The 15,164-nt window shown below is 44.1% G+C and overlaps 1 protein-coding gene across 1 annotated transcript; it reads right to left on the bottom strand.

Moving 5' to 3' along the window:
• Positions 1–6,120: 6,120 nt before the first annotated feature.
• On the bottom strand, positions 6,121–14,761 carry atp8b3 (ATPase phospholipid transporting 8B3). The gene is made up of 28 exons (XM_061297662.1): positions 14,674–14,761; positions 14,375–14,437; positions 13,949–14,040; positions 13,751–13,864; positions 13,248–13,346; positions 12,793–12,854; positions 12,208–12,280; positions 12,070–12,140; positions 11,861–11,952; positions 11,635–11,793; positions 11,015–11,103; positions 10,725–10,918; positions 10,448–10,656; positions 10,178–10,209; positions 9,940–10,096; positions 9,690–9,878; positions 9,482–9,594; positions 9,119–9,286; positions 8,921–9,032; positions 8,780–8,855; positions 8,578–8,701; positions 8,087–8,273; positions 7,789–8,012; positions 7,619–7,702; positions 6,948–7,172; positions 6,696–6,834; positions 6,492–6,622; positions 6,121–6,364 (listed from the first exon to the last, which is right to left on the bottom strand). The coding sequence occupies exons 2-28, from the start codon at positions 14,391–14,393 to the stop codon at positions 6,263–6,265; spliced, it is 3,336 nt and encodes a 1,111-aa protein (XP_061153646.1). The 5' UTR covers positions 14,394–14,437; positions 14,674–14,761; the 3' UTR covers positions 6,121–6,262.
• Between the last annotated feature and the right edge of the window lie 403 nt (positions 14,762–15,164).

Here is a 15,164-nt window from a genome sequence, read left to right as displayed (position 1 = left end):
AGCGGGGCCTTGACCTCTCCCTCAAGGTGAAAACGAAGACGCTCGGCGGCAGGTCTTCCCGGCCCAGGTCTATATTTTTTTGCACAGATGTTGGAGGGCCTGCCATTGTAAAGCCTGAGTTCTTTGACCTCATCCGGGGGGGAGAGGGGTGGCGACACGTCTCAGACAAGCTCTTTGTTCCACCCGAAGTCCCCCCCCACCCTGATCAATAAGCCGGAAAGCGACGACTAAGCGACAAAAACACGCTTGGGCATCCGTCCGGTTTCTATAGGGAGAGTAAAAGGAGCCCCCAGTGGAGATGGCGACACAAAAGCAGCAGCACACTTCGAGCAGAGCCACAGTGCGCCCTGCCGGCCAAAGCGTAGACGAGAGAGGCACAACACATTAATCAATAAGAGGCCATTAGCCTATTGTTGCTCCTCATCCAAAGCCGGAAAAGAGGGAGTGGGGGGGGGGTTCAAACCCAATCGGAAAATTGCAGGGATCAAGCAAAGACCAAAAAGTTTGAAAGCTTTACAAACAAACAGAGGGAAAGATACAAAACACAAAAACAGGTGCAGCGGCAGTTGGGGATTTAATTTTGGAAGCTTTGTTATTGTTCCATTCAAAGCATTTGGACAACACTGAAAGGAAAACATCACGATAACACACGAAGTCCAAATCGAAGAATGCCGACAAAGCAGTAGGCAATTCCATCTACTAGCTCCTCGGAAATTCTTCACTTTGACTTGGAAAACTTTATTCTGATCTGTGAAGAAAAAAAACAAAAAAAAACAGGCATTTCCACCCTCATTACATGCATTTGGTATCCAAGAAACCACCGTGCCCGAGGAAAAATAACCAATCAGAGCCAAAGAGTGTGACTGTCTGATTTGTCATGCATTTAAAACAATGTTTCGAGGGTAAACAAGGTCAAAGGTCAGCAATGGCCACGATGAGTGTCCGTGATTGCACTTCTGTCTCTGATTGGTTGATTCCTGGATTTTCTTGTGAGGCATAAGATGGGGATGTAAACAGCCGGGGTTTTTTTTCATAAATCATATCACAATGTTTTGAAAATAATTTCCATAAAAAATTATAACCCTTGTAAGATTGCAGCTATTCTCATAATATTAGATTTTTCTTTTCAGTGGGGCTCAACTACTCTACTAATATAGTTAGTTCCAGGCAATATCTCCAAACCACACACACACATACACGCCCGCACACACACACACACAAAGTTAGCTGTAGCCAACACTCAAGCTGTCAAACCTGCTCCAATAATTTTTGTGCCAACGTTTGACTGCCTTAATTCCAATCAGACAACACGGTAGTTGACTCACACACGCTGGTGACGAGAGATACGTGTGCGTCATAGCAATCAACAATATTTTTTTTTTCTTTCTTCTTAAAATTAGGATTGAAAGGCAAACCTCAAAAGACAATACACACGAGCCGTCGCAAATAGTCCAGAAAATCGGTCATTGTTTGGCTTTCTACCTCCCCTTCACCATTTTCTCTCTACAACGATGCGGGTATTCAATTAGTACCAAGTTTCTAGTTCTTGTTACTATTCTGCTCTTTTTGTGCATAAAGGAAGGCACCTTGTTGATACATCCAAAACAAAACAAAAAAAAGTAGGACTTTCTCAAAGAGTGATGTTGCTGATGACATTTGTTGTGTTTTATTTTGGCATTCAGATGGACTCTGAGAAGACACAAGAAAACAGGAGGAATTACTTTTTTTTGTGTTGGCATCTTTATGTCAGAACTTTCTTCACGAAGGGACAAAGAAAAATGACCTTTGAAGGGGGGGGGGAGCGTGTGTGCGCGTGCGTGCGTGTGTTTTAAAGGTCGAGACTTTTCAGCGTACGGTCTTAAGATGCAAGTGTAGCATTTCCAACAATGTAGTCAGAGTAGTGCAGAGCTTGTACGTGGGAGTTGAACACACTTAACTTCACCTTGCTGTAAGCAGTGAGTTAAGGCCGCTACAAAAAAAAGGACAAGCTACAAGGGGGTGGTACCAAAAAAAAAAAAAAATGTGGGGGGGGGGGGGGGTTAATAAGCGACGAATCAGCTCGAGTGTTTTCGGCTGACAAAAATGTTTGTAGTGAGAAAACCAATGATGGCTACCTCACTAAGCTGAGTGGTTTGTGAAACCGCCACTAATACCAAAGATACTGCAGCCTACCGTTCCCAAACTGCCTGGGGGGGCACCCAAACACACAAAACACACAGCGCAGTCAGACTGCAGTTGGCCACAAAGGAGGAGGCGGCCATTTTGCAGGACAGAGTTGAGTGCCTTTTCCCTTCAACCACGGGTGGGACTGCACTGGACACGCAAATACAAACAACACACACACACACATAGGAGGGTAGCACGCCAAACCCCCCACTCCCCCCTAAACAATGCGCCCATAATTGGATGGACAGTAAAGGGGGAGGGGGGGGGGCGAGGGACACCAGCTGTGTCAGCATTTTCACCCATATTGACTTTCCATCTTGATACACTACAATACAAGCACTTTATCATGTAGAAAGTCTATGAAACAATCTCTATACGCGATTTACGTCAGTCCAGTTAGCTTCATTTGTCACACACTTTTGTGTTTTTAAGCCCGCAGCCCGCCCGGTGTGCTCCACCGCCTTTTTTTTTTTTTTTGTCAGTGTTTTTTTGTTTGTTTGTTTTTGCCTCTCTCGCATCAGAGATATTTTTGTGTAACAGAGACAGAGGGAGGCAAAAAAAAAAAAAAAAGAGGCTAGAGGTGCCGGGCGCCCAGAGGGCTTTTTTGTACTTGGTGTTATCTTAGCTCATCATCTCACTCCACTCGTGCAAGCACAGAGGCTGCACTGTTAAAAGTGTGGAAGGCTCAGAAAAAAAAAAACTCTCCTCCCCCCCCTTTAACCTTGTCCATCCATCCCTGCCCCCCCCCAGCGAGCGTTAAGAGCCGGTAGGTGTGTGTTTGACAATTAATTCTGAAATACCTCAAAAACCTTTCATGTAAACTTTATGTAATTTAAAAACTGAAAATAATACTGCTAATGATAAACGATGATTATGAAACTATGACACTATGATAGTTAGTTTTGAAACTTGTGACTTGAAGCTTTATACTGTTAAAAAAAAAAAAAAGAACATTTGTTTTGCTCATTTTCTCCTCGTACGTTTGCTGTTTTTGCTACGGCATGTACTCGTTTTTCATAAAAGGAAAAGACACGGTGAATGTGTGGAATCTGTGAAGGGCCACAAAAGAGACAGAAGACAAGACAGATGTTGACTTCCTGTTACAAAGCAGAACATTGCGATGAAAAGAAACAAGATTGGGCATTTATAGAAGCCTTTTTGCGTGATGTCAGACCACTTGTGCTTCTTCCGTCTTCAATCATAAAGGAAGGGAATTTGTTTTATAGACTATTTCTTTGTTGTAACGATCTTTCTTGGCAATACAGATCAATACAATTGGAAAATCCATCACGCCACAATTTTCATTATTTTTCTAAAATTTTAATAATACGCATGTTATGCTCCTTTATTTTGAAAGACTACAATTGTAACCACTGGTGGAAATAGAGAGGGGGGGGGGGGGTATATGAAATATAATTGGAAACCCCCAGATGCCAGGCCAGATCATATACTTTTGTGTATTTTCCAATTTTTCCAGGATTACCCATTGGAAACTACATTGGACATTTTCCTGAATTATCTTTTGGATTTATACATTTTTGATATTTTGCAAACCCCCTGGCCACCCCACAATTTATCTTATTTTATTTTTTTAGTGCAAATAATGAGCTCAGTCCAGGAAGACAAAGCAAACGTGGTCTGCCATACGCATGAAAAGGATCTATCGCAAACCAGAACCGATAAACCAAAGGAAAATATTTTACTATTATTAGCTTTCTTCTGTCCCTTGTTGTCTTTCCTCTCGAGTTAGGGTGGAATTACTTTTGGCGGGTGTGTTCAAATGCTCCTGATGTTCTTCGAATAACGAAGACCGACACCTTTTATTAAAAAGGTGTGCTTTTTCTGTTCCTTTTTGTGCATGGATATTGTATAACTGTATAGAAACCAACAGGAATGACCTGTGACTTTGTGTGGGAGGAGGAAAAAAGGAACGACATGGGAGCGGGTGGGAATATTTTGGTTAGCTACAAAAAAGAAAAAAAAAAAGAAAAGAAAAAAAAATAACAAAAATGGAGGATTAGGGTTTTTAGCGTTGGAGGACGTCTTTGTTTTTAGACTTTCCGTCCCTGGTTGTGTGCATGTGTTGTTGCAACCCTTCTTCCCCCCGAGCTCCCCCCCCCCACACGTTTCTTTGATGTATATAACTCCAGACAGTAGGGGGCAGTGTTCGCTGGGGGAGGTCAAACTCTTCTCCCAATCAATAGCATTCATTCCTCAGCTTTTGGCGCTGGTCCGGCTCGGGTCCTGCCTAAATGTGCGTCTTGCTTTTCCAAAGACAGGGCTGTTCACTTGGAGTTAATCAGAGGGACGCACACAGGCCCGAGCCGACCTTGCGCTCACCTCAACGTCTGTCCGCGTGCTTCTCTTCAATCGGTGTACGAGTGTGTATTTTTGTGACGACCAAGTGTTTCTCATGTTCTTTTAACTCTGGGTTGCAATATCTGTCATGCCAAAACCACTTCTTGACCAAAAACAAGCGACGGCCGACCCACGGCGGGCGGGCGGGCGAGCAATCCCGTCGCCGCGGCGACCTCGGCATTTACTGTCAAACACGTGCATGTCATTCCGCTTCTACGGGATTGGTCGCTCAGCCGACGGGATACGAGGGGAGGGGGGGCCCGCCGACAAGGATGCCCCCCAGTCACACTGTGCTCTCCCTCTTCTGTTACCTGTTAATCAATCAGAACCAAGTGTCTTTGTGATGGTAGAAGACAATCAGTTTCAAAACAAAAGGAGAAAAAAGGTAGAGAGAGGGGCAGGCCAGTGGGGGAGGACAAAAGGGGGAGGGCAAGGACTGAATAAAATCACGGGGAAAAGAGGCTTTCTGGGTCACGACGTGCTGCTTGTGTCCTACTGCCAAACACCCGGTGACATCTTCCCTCTACATGCCATCATTTATGCTAAATGCTAGAAATAAGAGAAGGGGGGGGGGGAAATCCGCCCCTCCCACACTCACAGCGTTGTGCTGTGGTGCAAAGACCATACATCCTATCACCCACCACTTACGTCCTGCTGATGGGGGGAAAAAAATGACATGGGAAAAGAAAAAAAAAAAAGCTACGGTTGGTGGCTTTTGCACACAGAACTATGCAATCACCTGACCCCACCCAATCTTAATCGTTGCTGCTGGGTCAGAGTGTAGAACCCTCACGCCCCCCCACCCCCTAACATTTCCCCCTACCATCCAACCACAACGGGCAGCAGAGCACCCCCTTGCCACTCAGGGTTAACGTAGCGAGTGGCCGCATGGGGAGGGGGCCATGCACTGATGTCACACAAAACTGCCACTGACACAAAATGGAGTCCTGTGATGTTCGACTGTCTTTGCGACCCCCCCTAAAAAGGGCCAAGGAAGGGCCACTACACACAATCAACGCAAACATGGCGTACGTACGTTTACAATGTGGTCTGGAGATGGTGGCTTGTATTGCACTGACAGACACACACACAGAAGGCAACGTCTGCCTTTTGAAACCAAAGATGAAATCAGAGGTACGACAATCGGGCGAGCAAACTGAGAAGACAATGTTCCACGCTGCTCTACGGGTCGTGTGATATACTATAAGAGGACCATTCCATCTCGTACATACACACACACACACATACGCATAAAGTACACGAGGGACACGCCCACGTTCAGAGAGCCTCTTTTGCCCCGCCTCCCACTGCAGAAGCCGGAGAGCCTGTGAAGGATTTTTTTTGTGAGTGTGTGTATGGTGGTGGTGGTGGGTGGGGGGGGATTTGTTTTTTTGAAAGTTTCATTCTTGTTGAGACTTTGAAGAGGGAAATAACTGTTACCGAAAAACGACATCTTAAAAAGGATAATATGGGTAAATTTGCGTGTTTTGAAATAAATTAAGAAAATAAAACAATTGTAAAACATGGGCCTTGACGTCATTATTTTTGTGCTTAATTGTCAACAGTTTTAATCATTACTTATATAATGTGTGTATATACTATATCAATTCATTATACACAGGAAAGGATCTAAAACTGTTCTACCATGGTACCATATGGGAAATTCTCAGTTTCTTCATGATGTGGCTGAGGTCCACCTCTGTACTGTTCCTTCACGGCCAAAATCCACAACTGTGCTTCAGTTAGCTTCTTTAGTGGCAGCAAATGAAGAACGGCAAAAAGAAGATGTCCTTTGAGTGTGTGACCTCAGTTCCGCTGGCTGATGGCACATGATGTGTACCTGCAGCACATCCATGTAAAGACTCATCATGAAAATATAACAGTAATTTAATATATTTTTTTTAAAAATTAATGGATTGGCTTTTTCTTGATTACAATACCAGCATTTACACTGAAATGAGTCTCACCTTGTGATTGTTGTGGGCAGTTCGGATGACCCTAAGGGCCAGGGAGGTCATTGAAGGCAACACAGCTGTCAAGGCAGTAAGCAAAGCTGTGAGCCACACAACCGGATCTGCAAACGCCTCGTCAGATGCACCTGAAAAAAAACCCACAAATGATATATATTCAAGCAATTCTCCACCTCTTAAATAGATTTTAATAAATTGTACCGTAAAATAAATAATCAGCCGGTGCGCTCTGGAACAAAAACTTGCTGTGTGTGATTCGGGAGCAGATGAAGTAGAGCAGCAAAGAAAGACACACGGATCCAATGTTGAACTTTGTCCAGTTTCTGGTCACCAGCACAATCTTGATGGAAGACAACCAATGTCAGTTTGAGATTAGGTCGGGCAAAATGACAATACTGGTGTTCGATTATTTGTGTGCGATTTAACTTTCCCCAAAAAAACAACAACCCTGACCTCTATCGTGGCAGTAAATACGGCTGCCATGGACACAGTGACCGCCATGGTCTGGTAGTCGACGGCAGTGTTGTAGTAGACTCCGCACGGAATGAAGAAGAGAACAAAGGAAGTGTAGAGGGCGTAAAATAGCGACGTAAACAAAACCAGGGGTTTGGAAAGCTCCTGCTTCTGTCCACACTTGTACAACTCGGGCCACATTAGGCTGGTCTCGGCACTTACGTCCTAAAATGCAACATAGACGTCACTTTGCGGTATGTGGTCACATGACAGCATCAAAAATACAACAATTTTGGCGTTAGCAAGTAGGAATAAAAAAAATGACCATAAAGTCATCATAGGACAGTTAATTGAAATCGAAAAGGCCGGAAAGGTTAATCCAAAATGCAAATAGTGTACTACCAGGAGTTGATTTAAAATAACCCATCCACCGTTTAGCTGCAAATTAACCTTTCTAATCTGTTGATTTAACTTTTTTGACCTAACAATGTGCTACCAAAACAGCATCATTAACCAGCAAAATAACCTTTGTACATTCAACACCAAGAGAAATGACAAGAATTTGATTTTTTTTTTTTTTTTTAAATCGTAAAGGTGGAGTGGCTTGGATTTATTTTCAGGTGCACGAGGATCGGAGGGAGTTAGCCCCAAACGCAAAATCTAGCTCTCACCTTTTCAAAGAAGGCCACGAACAAAATCTGGGATGATGTGTAGAAGGTTGTATACAAGGCAATGAACCACGTCTCATACATAGACTGCAAGACAGAAATATAGATTATTTTATATTAGCCCTCAAAAATGCTTCTTCAATAATTCCTTTTGATTTTACTGAACATCCTACCTGAGCACTGTAGCCGTTGAAGATCCCAAACCACAAATGCACCAAGGCAAAGCTACAGGTCTTAAACAAGAAGTAGCGCAGGAACAGGGAGATACGTCGATAGGACCAGCGCCCGTGGACCAGCAGGAGCCTTTGCAGGTATCTGAAACGCGACAATGAAAAGTCCGCGTTTTGTACGGCTTGACCTCCCTCCACTCCCGCCAGTCCCACGCCGACATGAGCCGCTAAAATGAACATAAACAAGATTCAGGACTTGGTAAAATAATCTCTAAAATCTTGTTCTAGATCGTTCACTCACTCTTGATCATGTTTACATCATTGGCGCCATCTCCGATGGACAGCGTGATGGAGCTTGTGTGCTTCCTGACCAAAGTGACAATATCTGCCTTCTGTCCAGGTGTTACCCGGCAACACAACACCGTCTGACACTGTTGAGCTAAGCTCATGAACTTGGCACCCCACTCTGGTCTCTGCTCAAACTCTGTCTGTGGAGAAACACAATTCAGGTGGTCCAAAGATAATGTACGGCATTTTGAGGTGATTGTTTTTCGTTGGTGAATGAATGTTTTATATTTATGGCCTCCAACAGTTTTTTCAAATAGTCGCCATTGTAAACAGAGATGCACTCGTGGTGTCCCACAAGGCTCTTTCATCAGTCAACTGATTTTTAAATTACACAGTGCCCCATTTTTTGATGATTTTTTTGTGTTGTTAGCTCAAATTTGCTATACACAAAAGCTTTAGATGGAGATGAATTATTCATGTTGGAGATGAATTATTCATGTTTACCAGCTCAGGACCAGTCAGGACCACAGCAGTCTGTACTCCAGCTTTATCCTTTTCAACAGCCCACAGATCTGTCTCTCTGATTTTCTGGAAATGGCCTCCAGGGTCAGGCGATTGGAGGATCTGTCTGTGAGTCAATCACACAAAGTCAGTAATACGATGAATTCATGGTCCCACTTTTATCTTTATTCTCATCGCGGTTGACCTCAACTCCTGCCACTCCAGTAATCTCGTGTCAGGATCCAGTAGTTTACATGCATATCCAATGTTGACTGCCGTCTCTTGAGGGTAGAAACAAAGTGGAAATGCAGGGTGTTCTGCAAAGCGTTTTTTATACTTGGCATACCTTTTTTGTCCCCTGTAAGCACCCATACTTTAATCCCAGCCTGTTTAACGAGAGAAATGGTCTCAGGGACGCCTTCCTGGAGTCGGTCCTCGATGGCTGTAACCCCTAAAAGCTAAGGATGATAAATTTGGGCTTTATATCATACAAAGTCATTATTTAAACAGCATTAAAAACACTGAAATATTTCAGCAAGCCCACCAGGAGATCTCGCTCCATCTCATCATAAACATTCTCTAGCAGGGCGTTGCGGTCGAAGGTCGGCATGGCAGCGGCCCGAGTCAGAGTTTGACTCCACCGCTCCCATGACGTCTCAGAAACCGATCGAACGGCAATGCACAAGGTCCTCAGACAAGCCTGGGAAAACAGCTAGGAAAGAAAAAAAAAACACTCAAAGCTATCAGTATGACAGACTCCCAGAACTCAGAGAATTGCCTTTAGCCACATGCTGCTTCACCAAGTCTAAAGATAAACACACATGCAGAAGACTGTTAAGTTAAATTTCCATTCGGGGCCCTCAGAGAAGACAAGTCTAGCTATTGTGTTGTTAAGTTGCGTGTGTACCTCTAGGGCTTGTTCAACGCTCTCCTGATGAGGACAGTGCCTCTGCAACCTCTCCAGTATCACAATGTCAGCTCCCTTACAGTACAGTTTTAAAGCCCCCTCCGGCTCTCGTACTGGATCACAAAACCAGCAAACCATGGAGAGCAACACCACAAAAATAACAGTGAAACGAGGCAGGCTTGAGACATGAAAAGATTGATTCCCTCACCCAATATCGACATCCGTCTTCTCTGGCTGGTGAAGTCAAGCAACGCCAACACCTTATAGTGACGTGTGACACCCATCTCGGACACGACTATACTGTCTCGTGTTCTGGACATGAAGACCCAGCCCAGTTCCCTGGCGGCGCCGACGAGAGTCTCCTCATCGGGAGATGTTGCTTGGTAAACTGGAGCATCTGAGAGGAAATGAGGAGATAAAAAATGCACATTCCACACACAATTAAGTTGAGGTCCCACCTTCTTTCCACTGGACCATGACAGTATGACACACACTGAGTGCAGTGAAGAATGCCTTGACGGTCGGACACGGTTGCGCTCGGAGACGCTCAACCAGGGTGGGAGCCCACATGAAAAGCCCCCCACAAGAGAACGGATTCCAGCTGAGATCCATTGGCTCGAAGTAGGACACATTGTATGAAGCACAATTATCATCATGCTATACGGTGTGGAACATTGAGAGGTGATCATACAGTACCTCCACATCTTCTGCCCTTGTTGATGAATCACCTTTTGGAATAAAAAATAAAACCATGTGATCTAACAACGATGAACTTCAGGGCCACCAAAATTTCCTCCAATAATCCTCGAAATCATCTTTCCCAATTGAAATAAATTAAAATATCATTAATCTGTTCCAACCTTATTTAAAAAAAAAAAAAAGGTGAAGAATTTTCATACTTTGATTTTACTGTATGTGGACTATTTGAGAAATAATAATCAGTATAGGGAAAAAATGTGACTATACCATAGATCTCGCCGGCTATGCAGCACTGCCTGAAGAGCAACCGATTTTGAGTTAATGTTCCAGTTTTGTCACTCAGCAGGTATTCCACCTGACCCAGCTCCTCACATAGGGAAGTGCACTGAGCCTGTGCTGGGGAGTCTGTCTGAGCCCAATACATCTCCAAATCCCAATTAATAAACTTGCTGTGGTATGTGTGGATCAGCTCAAATCTGCAAACACACACAATTATCAGCAACAGGACATCCACACCAGCATCAGAGCAGAAGTTTCAACCAACGTGACGTAGAGCATGATGGGCACGGCCGGGCTGAGCAGAATGAAGTAGCTCCAGTAGACCAGGAAGCCTGTGTAGACCGGGTCACCGTTGATAATCAGAGCCGAGAGAAACTCTGTACGGGTCATGACCTGGCTTGCGAACACCCCACAGCCAACGGCCAGAAGAAGCACGGCCGACAGCAAAAACAGCATGATCTGTGGACAGTTAAGTCATGTGATCAATCTTTACATGTATAATAGATAATAAATAAGTCTAATAAGGACGGATTTATTCGATACTGCAGCGCTCACCCCAATCACTGCTTTGTTGAGACTGTTCTCCAAGCGAGTTCTCTTTGCCCGCAGTTTCCCGCAGTTCCGCAGGATCTTCGTGTCGGTACCTGGGTCGGACAATTATGAGAGGGAGAGTTCAAGTTGTGCTTCACTAAGGTCGGGCAGCTGTTGTGCCCTTGAGCAGGGTGACCTTGCTATACAGAGGTGAAACGATTGCGTGGAAGACGAGGAAGACTTCCCCCCCCAAAAAAAAATTCATAGCTGCAAAGAAGAATGTCTCACTCTCTATTTTCCTCCCCGAGTGGTGAAAGTCACACCGGTGCTCTATCGAACGCGTCTGAGCGAGGGTCGCAATCGGGCTGTATCGATAGATGTGATGTGACAAATGACGGAAAAGCTACCAATGGAGGATTTTGACGCTTAGAACTGAAAGGGTCACGGCGGAAATATCCGTGAACACCTCCAGCCTGGTCCAGTAATATCCGATCAATGATCACTTAAAAGACGCCATTGGCTGACCCACATTTCAAAGTCATAATTAGTTGTATAATATATTCAACGTCATCTAATTTGCCTTTGAAGGACACTTTGGAGAACACTTGAGGCTTGATGATTTCTTCAAATGAATATAATCGTACCGGTATATACGACCAAACCGTAGGCGGTCAGAGTATTTCGTAACACGGTGCCCCTGAGGAGAAGGTGTTGGATGTCCAGCAGGAAGCGTTCCCCTCTCCAGTGTAGCTGTCCTCGGAAAGAGTACATGGCGTCATCGGGTTCCTCGCAGAACACCACGCCTGGTGAAATGAATTGCTCGTTCGTCATAAGTATTGTGACTTTTTGTGAGAAAATCAAGCGTTTCACCATCAAAGTCAGCGAGCATACGCTGTGAGGGTTCGGACGTCAACCGGTGGTGCGTCGCGGCGAGAGCCTGCCGGCATTTCAAGTTGGTCTCGCTGGATGGGTACAAAATAATGCGTGGCGTCATGAAGCTTTTTGTTCAAGCACCACAGAGGAAGCCTGAAGCTGACCTCTGACCCCAAAACATCAAAAATTGTGAAGTAAAGTCTCACCCATCAATGTCAACCGTTTCTACATAGGACAGACTGTGCGGCTCGGAGCTGCACAGGAGCACAATATCGGCCTGGGAATCGAAATAAAATAAATACAAATAAAATAAATAGAATAAAATAAATAAAAGAGCAGCTCACGGGAACGGTTTGGTCTTTGTGGATGCGCACGATATCTCCCACGCACAGATCCTTCCACTGTTCTGTACTGAAGCTGAAACAAAAGTGAATCATTCACCTCATATCACAATAGAGAAAAAAAAATCAGTATTCATATAAATCTTAAACTTCCACAACAGATGAAATCTCACAACAAAAGTGTTAAATAATATATTGAATTTCTAATTGTGTCTTTAATTTCACGTTTAATGCCTGTCTCTCAGCATTCACCCGCATCCTAAGATTTATTCAACACCATAACACCTGCATGTGAGTTATTATTTGCTGCTGCTATGAGCATTTATGGTTTATCGATTCTTTACAGCTTTCTCCTAAACCACCAAACACCTCCCTGAATTAAATTGCATTAAAATGATGAAATAACAATAAAAGCCCATGCTGGGAGATCATTTGATCTTGTTTTTTTTTTTTTTTTACCAGGCACCTCGGGGAGGAGCATCCGGGCTTTTGCTCATTTACACTTCATTAGAGCTTCATTAGAGGGCTGTTTGGCAGCGTGTGTTCCCGGGAGGCTACCCCCCCCCCTCCCGTTTTTTTTGCGCTCACCTCTGGGAGATGAGCACGTCACACGGTCGCGAGTTGACCTCCGAGTCGCTGCGTCTCCTCGCCTGGAAACATGGCGGCACGTGAAGTACTCAAAGTATAACACCGGGATGGTAGAAAGACGCCATTACGAGCGGTGACACCGGGCCGGAGATTTACACCCGGTGCTAAATGATTAGTCAATAGAGAGGGGTCAAGCGAGCGTTTCAGCCGGTGAGCCGTTAACGGCCGTAACTCAACCGAGCACTTAAGTAGAGAGTCGCGCATGTAAAACATCACCCTGGCGTTTAGAAGGGAAAAGCTTTAATGATATCGCGGCGGGGAATTAATGCAACCGAGACGATTGGTTTTCGTCAATGAGGAAAGGTCAATGAGGATGGGGAAGGAGAGTTTGTGAGGCCTCTGTGGTGACTCTTAAGAGCGTGTCAATGGGGCGATGGGGAGAACGGCGGTCTCACCATGTCATTGATGAGGTCCTTGCCACCTCTCACCGAGAGAACAAGGAGCAGCGGGATGATGGAGATGTACCACTGAAGTGACGCGATGATGGGGACGCACTGGGAAGCACGCAAGAAAACGAGGATGAAACAAATTTGCAACAAGAAAATGTCGTGATGTGTCATTTAATAAACAAACTTTGATAACATCATTAAATAGAATGTGAAGAAAAGTGTGTCGGAGAAAGGATGAAGAATTATTAGCATCGCAATTTCAATTTGGCCACTAGGAGCAGTATAATTCAGATACCGAAAAAAGAAGACTTTCACTACTACTATAGGTCGCTCAGTAAACTACAATCAAATTGTTTTTTTGAGGGGGTTACAGATTTTTGGCTGACAAAACATTTTGCTGCTCGTTTACATTTTGGGTTGCCATGGCACCAAAGCAATCCTTTAATTGCCCTTTATGAAAACTCAACCAATGAGAAGGCAACAGGCGCGGAGGAGCGCAAATAACCAACCTGCAATGCTATCATGAAAAGGAAGTAGAGATTAGCAGCACGCTGGAACTGCTCAAACAGTGTCAGCGGGATGAAGGTGAAGAACGTGTACTTATGACTGCAAATCTTGTTGTTCTGGCAACAAGGACAGTAAATCAAAATTTAGGTAAATCCTCATTTTGATCTTAACACACATTGGAGGAGGGAGACGCCACTCACCGAACACCGCCCCCAACGAAAGCCCAAGAAGGATTTCTTCTGCTGCTTCTTGTGGTAGCGACGTTGGTTAGCCCTCACCTGCCATGTGAGACCTGTGAGAAAACATCAACACGTGTTAACATTTTCAAACTCAGGTCTGTCAGCCATTACTTGGGGGTTTGCAAAATAAATTGAAAACAAATATGCAGCATTTAAAGTTGCGCAATTGTTCAAATATTTTCTGCTTGAGGAGCAAAGGGCACAGGGCAAAGCATCCAAAATGTCAATAAATAATGATTCTATAATAATAATATATATTATATAATATAATTCTATTTTCTTTAGCTAATTTAAAAAAATAAAATAAAAAAGCCCCTGAATTATAAAAACCCTGTCCTAAAAGCTCGCTGTGGATTCTACTTGATGATGAGCTCAAAGAGGACTTACCTGCGCTGTCCTTGTCCATGATGAAGAGGACGACAAACTGTTTCTGGAAGTGCACAGAACGTACTGGGAGGAGACAAAAGACACCTTTTGACTCAGTTATCTTGTGACTCATTACACTGTGTTACCATGCCGACATACTACTACTTCACGCTGACTGGTTTGTAAATTACAGCACACTCTAAAAGCAAAAGTGCCCCAAGGTTGGCCCAAGGCACAGGTCAACTAAGTTACACTCATCTCACATTCTGCTTGGGGAAAAAATACTTTAACAAAAACAGAAGATAGAATATAACATTTACCTGCTCAGTGTGGAGGGGATATGTTTTTTTTTTTGCCTCACCCGTCCCTTCTTTCTTTCCGCTCGTGATGTAACACGTCCACGCCCATCTCAATCCCAGGTGTGTCCTGCTGCATCACATCGAATGTTCCTACCTGGGAGAAAAACAAAAGGGAGGGGCAAGGGGCTCAGGAAAGTCAGCTACCATCACCTACCACAAAATACTAAACTGTTTTATTTTTTTGTTGTTTTATGGAAGGTTGAAAATAACATCATATCGTTTTACTGTAAACACGTCGTTTTTGTTTGTTCTATTTTTCACTTCATTTGCATTTTTCTTTACATCTACAAAGCACGAAGCAAATATTGTGGGATTGAAAATGAGAATAAAATAGTCTCAGATGTCTCCAGTGTGTGCTTAGTGCCCTCTGGTGGATTTAATAGACATTGAATATTACCTGAGAGTGCAGTAGTGACGTCACAATGATGTGAGAACAATAGGCCGTTGCCACC

The sequence above is a fragment of the Syngnathus typhle genome, linkage group LG14 (assembly GCF_033458585.1).
Source record: "Syngnathus typhle isolate RoL2023-S1 ecotype Sweden linkage group LG14, RoL_Styp_1.0, whole genome shotgun sequence".
NCBI classification, from domain to species: Eukaryota; Metazoa; Chordata; class Actinopteri; order Syngnathiformes; family Syngnathidae; genus Syngnathus; species Syngnathus typhle.
The sequence above is the reverse complement of the archived record's forward strand: the minus strand, read 5'-3'. Positions and strand labels throughout refer to the sequence as shown.